Here is a 16025-nt window from a genome sequence, read left to right on the forward strand (position 1 = left end):
CGCAGAGTTTAACTGCGATCAGTGGTGAAATGCCAACACGTTCACCCTCCTAATTTTATAAAAGAATAGCTTTAATAATAGGGGAACTCCTCTTAAAGCAGCATTGTGACAGAATTGACATTTCTTGCTCCTAGGCTCCCCCAACAGTCAGAAAGTGGAATTTGTGCTTTGCACCACCCCTAAAAGACTCCCTTACCTGCATTTCTGCACTGAGAGATACAGAACCTGTCACAGAACCTGACAGTAAAAGAAGCATGTGGGCTGACGCAATTGAGTAATGCTCCAGGATGTTACACACATATGCAGCGTTATGCAGTTTGCACCATAGGTACATAGTGCAGTTAGCAGCATGCCATGTTGTGCAGCACTGCACATGTTCTCATAATCCAGTAGACTCTTTATGTTTGGTACAGCCGGCTTGCCCCAATCCGATGCATCTAAACAATCTAAACCTAATGGATCTCACAACCAAGTGTGTCAGAGCATACACAGCATTGTAGAGTCTACTTTGCAATATATGGGTAAGGGAATGGAGTAAGGAGCCAGTGCTTGAGGATAAAGGTGCTGTCCCCTGCAGGAGTGATACAGTGCCTAAGACTAAGCATCTCTATGTAATTCTAGTGACGCGGGCAGGATAACGCTCATGAGAACAGCATACAGCTGTGTAACCAGAATTATATTTATGTAATGTCCTGAAATAATGTATTGCTAATAGCATTTAGGCTAAAATCGTTTGTTGTGTGTTTTGTTAAAGATGTGCAATACAGACCCAGAAACACTAAAAATAACAAGTTTGGAAATAGGAACAAGACACCAGTTATTACAGAATCAATGTTTACATTCTTACCCAGCACTCAATAACAGGAATGGATTGTTACTAGATCAACAAATACTGTAATGAAACCGATACACTAATGGAAATCAATAAAATCTACTTGTTTATTCTATGAAATGTGGGTGAATTAGGGTGAGTACCTGAGTGGTTGAAAATTGATATTCAGTGTATTTGTCATTAGTCCATATGGCAGGTATGAAAAAGGGCCAGTAGCTGTACTGTAACAATTTGCCATTTTATTCAGAAACAAAGTAGAACTGACACAAAGTGTACGGCAGTGAAGCAGGCAAAGTTCTTCACAGAATGTTGGATATCGTTTTTTTTTCTTATGTAAAATGACATACAGCATGTGACTTTAAGCTTAGACACATTCACACACAGATGACTCACATGACCACAATATTGTTCATATCGCATTTTTAAGAAATGTGGTTTGTAACGAGCACAGACACTTTTGATAGAAAAGACTACTATCAAAGAAAAAAAAACAAACAAACAAACCTTATTTGTATTTAATAAAATGCATCAGCAATCCATCACACTTAAATGTCTCCTTTTTTAATTAGAACAAATTCATAAAAAATACATCAGGCTCCTCACCCAGAAACGATACTTTCACGTTATTGATATCTGAAATTGGCTAAGGAAAAGAAAAATACAAATACAAAAAGACTAAACTTGTTCACGTTTTCTAACAAAACAACCAGAGCAAGCCATTAAATGTACTGCATTTATACACATCTTACTTAGGCCATTGTGACAAAATCCAGTCACAAGTGGTTTCAATGGTTGACATGTCTTCAATGCTGACCTTTTGAATTTGAAAATCATTTTCCGTTCACAAACCTTTTCACCCACATACGAGTTCTGTTCTTGATAAATCCATATTACTCTTATATTAGGTCAATCATTTGACATGAACACATCCACATCTGTCGCCTTTTCATTTCCACGTTCAGAAAGTTATCAAATGACTCACAATCAGTACGAATGATTCATATAAATAAATATCAATAGTACAATGTTGATACAATATCATTATTATTATTAAAAGTCAGTGTTTTATACAAAGAGGAAAAACCTTCACTAGCACCCTTATTTTTGCTTTAATGCTCTGTGAACTCCAGCTCCAGTTTGGGAACAGTGGCCCTCGGCTGAAAATGAGCAGCTCTAACTGTGACAACTGATCTGTGAGTAGTGAATGCCTCTTTATGGGTCGTGAATGTAGTCCCTGGTCCAGAAGCCTAGCTTGCGTGAACATTAGCCACTATAATCAAACATGAAAGACAAATTACATGTAAGAAATTAGTAGAGGTCTGAATATTGCTTTTAGACACAAAACAATGAACAGAGCCCTGCAGAGGAGGATGAAGTACAAAACCTCTGTGCTTGAGGAAAAGGTAGAAATACTCTTGGTAAAAGTACAACTGCTCCTGTTTGTGAATATCAACAAGTTAAAACACTCTGCATTATATGATTCCTTTCATGAACACGATTTGTCCATGTCTGCAGCCGCGCAGGTCTACATAAGAACTGGCCTCACCTTATTTGCATAGTACACTAGCCAACTATAGACTATGTACAGATGTGTTCTAATTGCTAAACTGTGATTCTCATAAGTGTTAAGTGCAGAGTAAGACCAGGATTGGGGTTAGGGTTGAGAACAGGAATAGAGTGAGGTTTGGGTTAATGGCATGTAGCATCCAATAGATATGAATAGATATTTCGTTAAAAAAAATAATTATCTACAAATCTTAAAAAAAGGAGTACTGTCTAAATAAAGTGTTGGCAACGAGCTTATTTGAACATGTTAGTGAAATTGGTATTATGCAAGATCTATAATAACCAAGTTATACTTAATATAGATAAAATATTTAATTAGTACTTATAATTAAGCTGCACTTTACCAAGAGAACAGCTACCTTTATTCAAGAACAGAAATACTTCTTCCACCCATTCAGAATCGAAGTTTAAATATTTGTAAAGAAATGATCCGAATCTCATTAGACCACTCAAAATGGGAATTTCATCACTGGCTTTCTATGTCGCATGTAACGGATCAAATTTGTTGTATTTATTAGATTTTACTGTTTATACCAATTTCATAACGTACCCACATCAGCATATTTATTGCATGCATTAAAGCTACGACACAAAATTCTTATTTGGGTAGTAGTGGTTTGCTTCGAGTGAGGTTCTTTCTTAGGTGTGACACATGCAAATCTTTGTAGAACAAATGCAGACACAAAGAGAAGCTGGACATTACAGAGACAACTTCTACTACTCATCCTCCCATAAGTATAACTCCACCTATTCCACTGAGTGGAGTGGTCAGCAAGTGAAAAGGTACAAAGAGCTGTTCATCTAGCAGCAACTTTTTTTTTCTCTTCATTGCAGGTGTGTGCCACCTCTCACCCACAGTTCCTAATGACTACTTTCCCCTCACCTTACAGGGGCTTGTCTGTCTTATGTGCTGTTATGAACGCCATTCCATGGGTGCGAAAGTGCGTGTTGAGGTCCGAAGCTTTATCAAAGCGCCGGCCGCACACTCTGCAGCTCATGCCCCCCTCCCCCTCGTCTCCTGCTTTGGGTGATGAAGGTGACCCATCATGTGGCGATATGCCTGGTGATGTGCTCCCACCGCGGCTGTCTTGGTGGTCCTGGCGTAAGCGGTGCGTGATGAAGCGGTGGCGACTCAGGGAGCCGGCTGAAGTAAAGCAAGCTCCACACTGCAGGCACTGCAGGGAGGCAGATTCGGAATCACAGTGACTGGGAATGTGCCGCTGAAACTCCTCCCAGTCCTGCGTGCTGAAGCCACAAGGCGCGCAGCGGAATGTGCCATCGTCCGCTTCTTCCTCTGCAGGCCGGTTCTCAGATACCCGCGTTCTTTTCACTGGACTCAGAGTGTCCTCACCTCCAGTGTCAGTTGTGTCAGCCCCACCTGCAGCAGAAGCGTCACCCTCATAGTCAACCTCTGATGAACTGCCTGCCCCGTCAGCTGGAGCCGAGCGCTTCCTTGTGTTTGGGGCATTCTGAAAACAAATATTGCAGATATTTAAAAACACAAGAACATTATGAGAAGGCATGCAAAATTTAATTATTTATTTGGGCTGCGTACATCACAACATTCAAAAGGCTTTTCCAACCTGTCTGTCTGCAGGCTGTCTAGCTCGGATGCCATGTCTAACTCGGATGTGTTTCTCCAGGATCAACTGACTGCTGAATGTTCGCTTGCCCTCTGAACAGTATCTGAAAAAGAAAGAAAATGTATTTGAGGAAGCAACCCTTTTTTTGTACTTCTGAGGTTGCTGTAAGCTTTAGTGAAGAGGTCAAGATCTTTAATGTGTCCCAGTGAAACAACCCTCTCAACTAAAGAGTGGCATTGTAAACACATTACTACTAGGTTAATAAACTGTTTGAAAACAAAACTTGCCATTATGTTCAAATTGGTCATTTACTTTGGGTTCGTTTGTGTAATCAACTCATGATGAATAGTTGGAATGAGAAATGAAGACTTAAGATTTTCTCATATTTCTAGTGCATATCAGTGTACAGCATGAAGATGTTAAAGCAGTGCTGACAAAGGTTTTACTCACTGGCAATGAAACACTCTCTTGACACCTTCGTGAACGACACGGACATGGCGGCGCAGGCTGTTGGCAGAGCTAAAAGAACGCTCACACATCCGGCATGGAAATTTCTTCATTGACTACAAGTATCAGAGAGTTAGTTATACATCACTACATACTTGTATTTTATATAAACACACACATCCAATTATTGTACTTTATCATGGACCCAAAAATTTATTAAACTCTCTTCCCATTTTTTTTGTTTTGAAGCAGTGTGTGTATCTACCGTGCCATGCTCCTTCTTCATGTGATCGACGTAATCCTCTCGGTCAGCGTAACGTGTCTTGCACTCTTTGCACCTCCACTCCATGCTTTCGTTCTCTGGAGAACTGGGTTGCTCCTCTTCTTCCTCATTGTCGTCATCCTCATCGTCCTCCTCTTCTCTCTCCTCCCTTTCTTCCTCCTTCTCCTCTTCCTCCCCTTGTCCCTGGGCACACTCCTCAAAGCCAACAGTTACTCCTGACTGTTTGCTTCTTGAGCTTGGGTTAGCATTAGAGGCTGTGGCGGGGGATGAGGTAGCAGGTGGAGCTTCTGCTTTGCCCGACAGGCCTCTATGGGCAGTCTGGGCAGGAAGCAAGTGGAACAAGACCAGTTAAAGATGAGCTTGACATGGCTTGCGCAGTGTTTGACACACAATTAAGTCTGAAATGAACCATGTGCTTGGTACAGAGCTTTGCGTAAGGTAGCACTGAAGCTACCCAGTAAAGGCCAAACCAAGAATTTACTGTATGCCTTTGCTGACACCACATTCTTTTGAGAGAAATGCAAAGAATGGGCAACACTTAAAGGCAATATTTTTAAAAAGGTGAATAGCTTTACAGGTGTTGTACCATAATATCTGTGTGCAATCATTTTAAAGATGAAATGAATCTAACCTTAATATGTTCCATCATGGAACCCTTCTGAGCATACAGTTTGGTGCAGTCTGGACATTTGAACACATGGACTTTCTGCTTAGCCAGGTGAGTGTCAAAATGCATATATAGCAATGGTTTCTGGGTAAAGACTGTGTCACACATTACACACTTGTAAATCATCCTGAAAGAAACAAATTGAGAAAGAAATTAGATTAGAAATTAGGTGCATTTCTGAAACTCTGCTAGAAGATTGTTTTTTCAAAACAAAATGTACCTATGAGAAGAACATAAAATAAATAAACAACCTAACCACAAAATATAGCATAGTCCAAGCCAAGAAACAAACAGTATATTTGTTCCAAACAGTACATAATGCCAACAAACATACTATCCCAACCTACAAAACCTGCTAGAAAAATGCTGCTGACCACTTCAAGTGCAGGGCTGATCTATTTTAACTGCCAGTGCTTTTGTAGCAATATCCTGCACAATTCTTCTGAACTCTGAATGAATATATTCATATTCAAGTGTGACAGCACTGTTTGATTAATAAGATTAATAACACTAAGTTCACAAATGTACATGTCTGAAAATGTGTTGTGCACATTTCCTAGCTCATACTTGGCCTGTGCTGCCGTGAGAGTAGGGTGCTGGGAGCTGATGTGAGCCTGGGCACTGGAGGCAGACTTAAAGGCCATTGGGCAATTGGGGCACTTGTGGAACACCTCACAATGAGCAGTCTGAATATGCGACTTGATGGAGTTCAGACCACCGAACACCACTTGACAACTGGAGCATCTGTGAAAGAGACAAACATGTTTGAGACTTGAAACTATGCTTGAAACTTTTGATGAGCATTTTACAATCATAGAACAAACCGAAACGTAAATAACCGGTTTCTCTTCATCTAAGGCTTTTTCACACCTAGTTTGTTTGCAAGATTTTACAGGTTTATGTATATATAAAATTATACTTGGCTAATGCTGCAAAAACAAGGTGTTCCCATTTATCCTTAATGGAGACCCATGATTTTTTGAAGGACCACACTTGAGCTGTTTGGTATTCAGGTAACTCCTTACCTGAATACCAAACAGCTCAAGTGTGGTCCTTCAAAAAAATCATGGATATATTCCAAACTGTCAAAAAAACTAAGGAAACGGTCTGTGACAAACAAGGTAGATGTGAAAATATTGTAAGGGTTCATATTTAGGGACCAGAGGTGTCCTACATGATACACGTTATAAAATAGTTTCTAAAATAGTAATAAGACCTGTAGCCAATGCGTCTTGCGAAGTGCAGACAGGCCTCCTCCAAATGAGTTTGAAAACTGGCTTGACGAGCAATGCCCCCACACTCTGGACATACATGCGGAGCCCGGTGTTTATGGATCCGCTGATGAGCCGACACACTGCACCCATTAGGGAGCATCATTGGAGGAGAGCAAATCATACAGGTCTGACAGAAAAACAGAAGGCATAAAAATAAACATCAGACTTTCACATACCACTGCTCATTTAACTTTCACAAAAGTGCGTAATAGAAAAATAACTGTCATTAACTGTGATTATTGGGAACATCCACTTTTTTTCAGAGAACTTACTACTACTTACTGAATTAGGTGTAGCTCTGATTTGCTGGAAGTGTGCCACAAGCTCTGCCTTGCCTGAAAACTGGACCTGACATTCAGGGCATTTGAAATTGTGGTATTGCAAGACTTCGCCCTTCTTGCAGGGAAGAGGCATTAGGGCATGTGGACTCTGGGGCCCGCGGCGAGCCGGGCTGGGCTGGGAAGGTGGCGGGCCTTGAGTGGGGGAATCCTTTAGTGGACTAGAGGTGGAAGCAGACAGGGCGCCAGATTGGTTAGAGGGAGATGAAAGTTGTGGAGAAGAGAGTGAGGGCGAGAGCATACCTAGAAAAGTGATATAGAAAAAAAAAAGAGAAAGAATTTAAATACAAGCCAACATCTGATCTTGTGTTTATATTTAATAAATATACTAATTATTTATGCTTTATAGCAGTTATTCCCAATCCTGGTCCTGAAGAAAGTATGATAAGTTAATTCTCCTGGACCAAGGTTGGGAGCCTGTGCTTTAAAACAACAGATTTATATGTAAAGTAATTAAAGTAATACCAATGGGAGTGGTGTCCTGCTGGCCAATCATCTGTTCCACAGTAACTGGTCTCATGACCAGATGCGAACACTGCATAACAAGTCCTCTCTCTTTATGCTCTCGAGCATGTAGCAACAGACTGCACTTATTAAAGAAAGCCAGGCGCTTTGCACAGTGATTACAAGTAACTTCAATTCTTAAAGAACGCCGGTCATAATGACGTGCCAGACTTCGCTCCAGAGCAAAGGAATCGCCACACTCCAGGCAGCGATAGCCTGTAGGTGGCATGGGAAGACCCCACTCTGGTGGAGGTGGGGTAGAGAGGTCTGGACGGTAACTGGGCAGCAGGTTCTTGCTGTTGAGGATCTTGTTGAAAGCTTCCACCAGGCTTGACTGGCTGCGAGAAATAACAGCTCCTGTGCTGTTGACAATTGAGGCTGGCTTGCAAGGTACATGGACATTAGGAGCAGCTCCATTGGTGGCTCTCCCTGTGGTGGCACGCACGCTGATGCCGCTTACAGTAGGTGTCACAGGCAAGTTTGCAGCTTTCGTGATGCTGACGGCTGTGGCAGAAACCTTTGTCTTGTCAGAAGAGACAGCAATTTTATTTTGAGCTTTGCTTGCTGCTGCAATCATGGCACTGCTTGCCTCCAACGTGGACACGGGTAGGTTGGAACCTTTCACAATTCGACCAGTTGTGGGCTCAGTTTTTCGGGCTTTAGCAGGGCCCGCTCGACCTCCTGGTTGAACCTTTGCAGCGTCTGTGCCTTTGCCTGCCCCTGCAGCGCCTTTTCCTGCTACACGGGTAACCGTTCGTGTGATGCTTCCTGTGGGGGTCTTGATGGTCTTAATGCGGACTTTAAGAGGCCTGGAGGATACAACACCAGCAACAGTGCCTACACTAGTGTTGGGCGCACTGACATTAGGTGTTGCTGGGGACTGGGTAGAACTGCTTTCATCTTCTACATCCATCTTTTCTTCCTCTTTTTGTCCATTGTCTTGGCCTCCTAAATTAGCCTCATCTCCACTATCTTCATGTGCTCCTTTGGCCACCTCCATTTCCTCTTCTTCCTCCTTTGGCTCACGGAGGCCTGTAGGTGGAGAAGCAGCAGCAACCGCTGGGCTGGAAGATTTCTTGGAAGCTGCAGGTGTTGTAACCGTAGCTTTGGGGATCTCAGGCTCTGGACTTTCTGGCGAGTCACGCTCCTCAATGACATGCTCAGGGTTTCGCTCTTCTGGAGGTGGGCTCTTTCCAGTCCCTGTCTGAGCAGGTGAGGAAATCCAATTCTGTTGTGTTTGAGGGGATGCCGGTGAGGCCAATGGGACGTCCCCTGGTTTGGGGTAAGTGGCAGAGGAAATGGGTGCTGAATGTGGGAGTGATGGGGACTCTGAACTCTCAGCAGGAGATCGGAGTCTGCGTGAGCGCTTTGGGGAAGTGGGAGAACCTGGACTTTCTTGGATAACTAATGAACCCCCAGAATCAGGATCAGAATCTTCCTCATCTGAGTCCACACGCCTGTATCCAGATGAACCATGGTGTGGGTTTCCATTAAATGGTTCTGTCAAACTTGTAGCGAGTGGTGAAGAGGCAACAGCCCCTAAAACACGGGATCCAACAGAAGGAGATGATGATGAGGGTGATGAAGAAGGGACCGTGGTGGGAGTTGGGAGGTAAGGTTTGGGAGGGGGGAAAAAGGGGGATGCTGCTCCACTTGTGCTACCAGGAATAACAGCAGCTTTTGCCTTGTCAACTCCATCTAAACCGGTTTCCTGCTGCATATGCTGCTGCTGCTGCAAAAGCTGCATTTTCCTGGCCCTTCCAACAGGGTCTCCAGCTCCCTGTGCCATCAAAGGCTTCAACTTATTAAATATGTTGCTGCTCTGTTTAGATGTGTTAGTAGATCCAAGCACTGACCCAGCAGGTTCTGAAGTCACTTTTGAAGCACAAAGTGGCCACTGTTCCCCATTCGGCTGGCTTCGGGACTGAGAAAGATGAGCTGGTCCACTTGAGGAGACAAATCCATTATGGTTAAGTGGTTCTGACAATGGTACATCGCCACCCTCTAATGCTTCTGTACGCACTCGGTTCTTCACAATTACACTTACAATAGAGGGATCACTCTGTGAATCAGTGGCTGGGCTGGGGGCTCTAAGGGTTGAACCTCCTCCACTCTCTCCTGACTTGGAGAGAGAGCCACTGCTTGAACCCTGGTGCCCCTCCACCTCTTCAGGGGCCGACTGAATAGCCTCTTTGGCATCAATATCAGGAATATCGAACGCTGCCAGCAAGTCATCAAAATCGGGGGTCTTCATGTCCCCCATGCCGGGACAGTGGACTCAACCCTGTAGTTAAAAAAAAAATAAACATTTGTTAGAGATCTGGGGTGCAAAACAAACAAACTGTTGGTGAAATGTGCAACATATCTACACAGGATGTGCCCGGTCATGTTAACAAAGCGATTATAATCAATGCATAGACTTGTAATCACTGTGTAACATTTTGTCAAACTCAAACAAGCTGTTTGTACAAAACTGCATACAGATGCTACACATAAGCCGGTGTGCAGGTCTGTGAAAATGAATGCGCAAGACTGCAAACACTGACTATAACCTATTGAATGATCAGCACGTGTTTGTTTAGGCATTTTGTGGCTTTGTTGGGTAGCTTAGTATCTGACCACGACCACTGAGGCGGTCCACATCGATACCGGCACGTTAATGTAACGCGGTTATCAAATGTCAACACGCATTAAAGTGCCCACGCCATCATCATTCATTCTAGCTAGCTAGTAAAGTAGCTAGCTAGCTACACCGTTGCAAGTTGTCAAGAGCCAAGCAAGCAGCTAGCCTCGCTCCGTTAAAACACAAAGCAGCTAGCCAAGGGGAAAAAAAAAGAGCTGGCTAGTAATAGCTATATGCATATTTCAACCAACGTTAGCCACCTTCCTAGCAAGCTTGCTAGCTAGTCTAGTGACAGGTAGCTAACTATATAGCTAATAAACAAGTGGGAAATGGCCCAAATTAAACAACCACTCGACTAGCAATCCTTAGAACCGACCGAGCCGCACATTCAATCGAGCCAGACCACTGGCTAACATTAGCTAGCTAGCTAACTACCGCATCAGCTAGCTGGTCTGGCTACACCAACGCTTGCTAGCTAGCTAGCACTAGCCATCTGGCTCGGCTTGAAAGCTAATTGTGAACCATATCAAGATGTAGCTAGCTAGCTACCCTAGATGTTGCGGATATTGCACTAGCTAGCTATAGTCAAACCAATACTGGTTTATAGTAAATAACGTCGTTATGTCTGTCCATAACATCACACAACAGTCAATCTGTTATCTAGCTAGCTAGCTAAATAATTAAAGCACACAGGCGTCCAGCGGTTACGTAGCTAGCTAGCTAGCTAGCTTGCTTGCTAGCTAGCTGGCTAAAGTTTATTTCAGGCTCCCTATTCCTCCATGACGGCGGAGCTCTCTGGCCACCGAGATAGCGAGGGGTCATTTAAACGAAGGCCACTATATGTTAATGCAACGTTACCGTTTGTACAAATGTCATTCATATGGATTTTAAAACGTGCCAAGTAACACTTGGATCGGAAATCTGACATGAGAAACCGTGTCTTGTGAACATTTCCGTGCGCAAACAATTACTTGTTTACCTGATTTGGAGATTCCCGACTATCCTCGCTCCAGCTGAAGCGCCTTAACTTCCCGTCACCAGTCGACAACGGCCAGGTCCAGACAGATAACCGCAACGCGCTATGAAAAACAATACGAGCAAGCAACCAACCTATATATCTCATTTGGTTTACATTAAAATTATTTAAGTACTGTAGTTTTAAATACCATTCAATATTTCTGTAATACACAATAATCTACGGCTAATAACTGATTTGTTCCTTTGCTGCTTATGAATCGGATTTTTGTTCCCTTCCAGGATCTCGCACTCGGTGTGCCCTGGATGCTGTGCTTTGGTTGTAATTGTGTGCAGGCCATGCCAAGGGAGGTCAGCTGATTAACGCTGAGTTAGTTTGCTGTTGCTCCTAGTTTGCAGTTATGCTGTCGTTTAGATGTTTGGACAATTACGTAACATAAAAAAAAAATGTATTAATCTGTGAATTTAATGAAACAACTGTATATGTGTATATGCCCATTCTCAATAGGGCCTTTATTACTGAGGGCTGTTTAAGATGTTCTAGGTGTTGTATGGATATTAACAATAAGGGGTGGGGGGATTCAACCGTATGTTAGAGTTGGTAAAACACTTCCATCTAATATTGGTTGAACGGGTTAGGAAAAAAATATGTGGACACCGGACCATCACACCCATAAGCTTGTTGCGCACCCCATTCATCCAAAATGACATATGGACCCGCTCTGACTTTGCTGCCATTACAGCCTCCGCTCTTTTGGGAAAAGAGCCATTGTGAGGTCAGTCACTGATGTTGGAGAAGTTAGTGATCAAAATGAATGATCGAGTTCATCCTAATGGTGTTCTGTGGGGTTAAGGAAGTCAGGGCACTATGCAACTCCACTCCAATCTTGTCATAAAATATATCTATTTGGACACAGGGGCATGGGCATGCTGGTACAGGAAATGGCCTTCTCCCAAACTGTTGCCTCAAAATTGGAAGCATGTAATTGGCATCAATATTTTTGTGTGCTGTCACATTGACATTACCCTTCACTGGAACTAATGGTCTGAGTCCCTCCTGCAGCAAACTTTACAGTTGGCACTATGCAGTCTGGTAGGTAGCGTTGTCCCAGCATCTGCCAAACCCACATTTTCTATCAGGATGCTAGATAGTGAAACATGATTATTAGCCCCATGTAAAGTAGCACTTTTAATAACAACTGTTGTCAGAATCCCAGCTTTATTCGAGATTTGAGTCTGCTAGCAACCCTGAGGGGAACTTTAAAGGGGAACCCATATTCCTCTGATTGACACCTGATAGCAACAAATAACACAACAAATTTGAGAAGAGCAAACATGTTTCTTTTACTTCAGAGTCTAGTGGGAAACCCATTTCGGCTGTTATAACTCTGTAAGACGTGTAGCACTCTGTGGGCTTACTTAGTGAGTCTGAACGTTATGGCTGAGCTGTTGTTGCTCATAGACACTGAGGCTTTTATCAGAATGATTCAACCCTTAATTACTCAATTAAGCAAATTGTACAGACTTCCAGCTCCTTGCAATTAACCAATCAAACAAGAACCATTTAAATATCACAACTTATAGAACAATTGCTTTCTCCAAATCCAAAAAATGCCACTTTTAATGACAACTGCAGTCTCAGAATTATTCAGTCCTTTCTCAACGGTTCCAGAGGAAGTCCTGGAAGATTCCTGGAGGCGTGGTTGAAACAGTCGCCTGACTTGACCCTATGGAGAATCTTTAGTGGGATTTAAAGCAGGCAGTTGCAGCATGCAAACCCAAGAATAATAGTGAACTGGAGACCACTGTCTAAGAGGAATAGGCTAAGTAACATCGCTAGAATGTATATATAGCGTTACATTGGATTGGGAATAGCTGTGTTGATGTGTGTTAGGGTCTAATTCTGACACGCCTCCAGATTTTTTGCGATGTGGTCCTAGGAAAATAAATATCAATGACAATGTAGTAACAACTATTTTTCGATTTTTTTTACCTTGTTTGTTTCTCTCTGTTATATTAATGAAAATAATAATAATTTCAAATATAGACATTTCTGTTTCCCTGTAACGGCCCTGTAAACTTTCCAGCTGTGGAAGGTATGTTTAAGTGAAGTGGCTTTTATTGTCATTTTAGCTCTGTACAAGTACACAGTGGAATGAATGTTTATCTTGTATTGATGATAGTGTTATGAAAATGTTTTGTCAAAGTTACATAGTTCATATTCTCCACTAAATTAATTGACATTAGCAGTAATTAATGTTGAATAAGAAACCATCTGTACATCTGTGATGTATGAGGGGAAAGTTAGGGCGACTCTAAGGTCCTGTGACAGGGCTCTAAAAAAATGTATTATATAAACAAAATCATATTTTTTATATATTAAACTTTCATAATTTATATAATGTTTCTTTAAAAATGTTAAAACCTTTTTGGCAAAAAAGTTAACATTCAGAGCATCTACATGCCTAATGCGCCTCCCCCCTTCTTTTTAAATGGTTCAGTCCGCCCCTAAACATGTGCAGTTTGTAATTGCGAGCAGTGGAGAGAAGCGTTGTGTTGCATGTAAAATAAAAACCTGGTTATCACAAACCCAAAGAAAACAAAGACAGGAGAGAGAGAGAGAGAGAGAGAGAGAGAGAGAGAGAGAGCTGCCAGTGTGTCACCCATTTTTCCTGCAGAAAGGAGGGTGTAGTGAGTGGTGGAAATGAACCTGTTGGCTTAGTCAAATCAAATGTAATTTATTTGTATAGCGTGTTTTACAACTGCCATTGTCACAAAGCTGCTACACAGGAATCATTAATGAGTAAGAGATCAACAAAACATAAAAACCTAAAACCCCCAGGTGAGCAAACTTAGAGCTGGAGGAAGTAACCTTGCAAAGAAACCAAAACTCACAAGGTGGACCCATCCTCCTCTGATCAGAACTGTTTATAAATTTACATTTACATTTACAGCATTTAGCAGACGCTCTTATCCAGAGCGACTTACAAAGTGCTTTGCTATTTACCCAAGAAAAACCTTAGCTAGTTAGAATAGACCAATAATTCAAAAGATACCTCTAAGCTTAGACATTACTAAACACAAGACAATAAGGTGACCATAGTATTCTAATCGTCCAAGTACTCTCGGAAGAGGTGTGTCTTCAGTCTGCATTTAAAGACAGTGAGAGACTCCCAGGGGAAGCTCGTTCCACCACTTTGGTGCCAGGACAGAAAAGAGCCTGGACGCTTGTCTTCCGTGGATTTTGAGGGATGGCGGGTCGAGCCGAGCCGTACTTGAAGCTCGAAGGGCTCTAGGTGCTGATCGGCTTTTGACCATTGCCATCAAGTATGGAGGGGCTCGTCCGTTCTTGGCTTTGTAGGCCAGCGTCAGGGTTTTAAATCTGATGCAGGCAGCTACAGGAAGCCAGTGAAGAGAACGCAGCAGTGGAGTGACATGGCTGAATTTAGGGACAAATAAATAAATAATTGATAAAAGTCACCGTACCACCACCAACACTATTCTTCTGCTCAGGGTGTGCTGAAAGAATCACACTTGAGATGGTAAGAGTAATGAGAGTAGTGATGGTTAATGGTGGTAATAATAGTGGCAGATAGTTAAAGTCCATGTCTTAATATAGTCATTAGGCTGGAGGGTGGGCAACTATTGGTCAAGCGAGTCTGGTGGCAGCTGGTCTGACGCAAGTGCAGGGGATCCCAGCAATTAGTCTTCCAAAAGTTCTGCCAAATTCAATATTAAGTCTAATAGTTTATTTCTTGAGGCCTCTGGACCCGAAAGGATAACATCTGCTTTGTCACTGTTTAGAAGGAGAAAGTTACATATGTGACATCCAGCATTTCACATCTTTTACACAGTCCTAACTTTTCTTCAATCTAGATTTGTCATCAGGTTTGGCTGAAATATAGAGCTGTGTATCACATGCATAACATTGAAAGTTAACACCATGTTTGTTTATTTCAGAGCAGTGGCAAAATGTATAATGTTAGTACATAGTGAAATAAGCTAATGTGCCCAAATCACAGCCCTGCTCCCAACTAAAGAAAGGACTGTGTTTAACAACTTGTCAGTTGGCTTAATTTCAGGGGCTCCATGGGAATATATATTTATTAATCTTTACAGTTAAATTCTGTACAATAAACATAATTTGAACACTGTAAAAACACTGCAAAACACACACAGGGCATCATATTTAAGATTTTAGGTATTTGGTATGTTTACATCAGGAGATTACCATGCTGTAGCTAATTGTAAAGCATCTGGCTATTGTAACATTTGGATTGTTATATATATATATATATATATATATATATATATATATATATATTTCACCATATGGGAGACTGAGGTTCGATTCCTGGTCTGGGTGACTATCCTGTGCTACACCAATAAGAGTCCTTGGGCAAGACTCCTAACACTACATTGGCCCACCTCTGTAATATGAGTAACCTTGTAAGCAGCTAAATGTAAAACAAAATTTGGGTAATTTAATGAAGGTGTAAGGCTGAATTAAATGTGTGATGTATGCAATTCAAGGAATATCTTATATGGGGACTGCTTTTCCTTCACAGAATTACTAAATATTATTAGTAGACATTGAAGTACTCGGTAATTATATCTGCATTTCATCCTTTTGACCCCCAGATTCCACTAGTGCGCATTGTGTTAAAAGGCCTCGTGTATTTCAATTTTGAATTTTTTATTTCACGTTTTTTATACATCTGAGAGGGAAAACACTACGAAAAATTCTACAGAAGGCTTAATTTCGCATTCACTATTAAAAAAATGTCGAGATTTTCCCTAGTCCAAACCACGTGACACGGTTCTCTGACCGATCTGTACACAGTGCCTCTCGTCTCATGAACCTACTCCGATGGGTCTGCCCAGAGTGGGAAATATATCGTTATAAATAGCAGAGAATTCAGATTCCATATAC

The 16025-nt window shown here is 42.0% G+C and overlaps 1 protein-coding gene and 1 non-coding gene across 3 annotated transcripts; both read right to left on the reverse strand.

Annotated features, from left to right (window-relative positions):
* Positions 1–1051: 1051 nt before the first annotated feature.
* On the reverse strand, positions 1052–11162 carry znf687b (zinc finger protein 687b). 2 transcript variants are annotated; one of them, XM_072675574.1, is made up of 10 exons: positions 11097–11162; positions 7456–9778; positions 6935–7233; positions 6595–6779; positions 5946–6122; positions 5343–5505; positions 4694–5029; positions 4432–4544; positions 3982–4084; positions 1052–3867 (listed from the first exon to the last, which is right to left on the reverse strand). In XM_072675574.1, the coding sequence occupies exons 2-10, from the start codon at positions 9755–9757 to the stop codon at positions 3283–3285; spliced, it is 4263 nt and encodes a 1420-aa protein (XP_072531675.1). In that variant the 5' UTR covers positions 9758–9778; positions 11097–11162; the 3' UTR covers positions 1052–3282. The 2 variants fall into 2 exon arrangements, with proteins under 2 accessions (XP_072531675.1, XP_072531676.1); XM_072675575.1 differs by having other exon boundaries at positions 3783–3867; positions 4432–4500.
* Positions 5120–5258, reverse strand: LOC140552639 (small nucleolar RNA SNORA13). The gene has a single exon (XR_011979556.1). It is a non-coding gene; the product is annotated as a small nucleolar RNA SNORA13 (small nucleolar RNA).
* Positions 11163–16025: the final 4863 nt, after the last annotated feature.

The sequence above is a fragment of the Salminus brasiliensis genome, chromosome 3 (assembly GCF_030463535.1).
Source record: "Salminus brasiliensis chromosome 3, fSalBra1.hap2, whole genome shotgun sequence".
In the NCBI taxonomy this organism is placed as follows: Eukaryota; Metazoa; Chordata; class Actinopteri; order Characiformes; family Bryconidae; genus Salminus; species Salminus brasiliensis.

Bases quoted from the DNA above. Each gene is read 5' to 3' on its own strand.
- znf687b (XM_072675574.1), bottom strand. From the start codon at position 9,757: ATGGGGGACATGAAGACCCCCGATTTTGATGACTTGCTGGCAGCGTTC. The intron at 6,123-6,594 runs GTCTTATTACTA...TCTCTTTCACAG, and splicing joins GCAAGACGCATTGGCTACAG to ATGCTCCAGTTGTCAAGTGG. The intron at 5,030-5,342 runs GTTAGATTCATT...CTTCCTGCCCAG, and splicing joins CCATGATGGAACATATTAAG to ACTGCCCATAGAGGCCTGTC.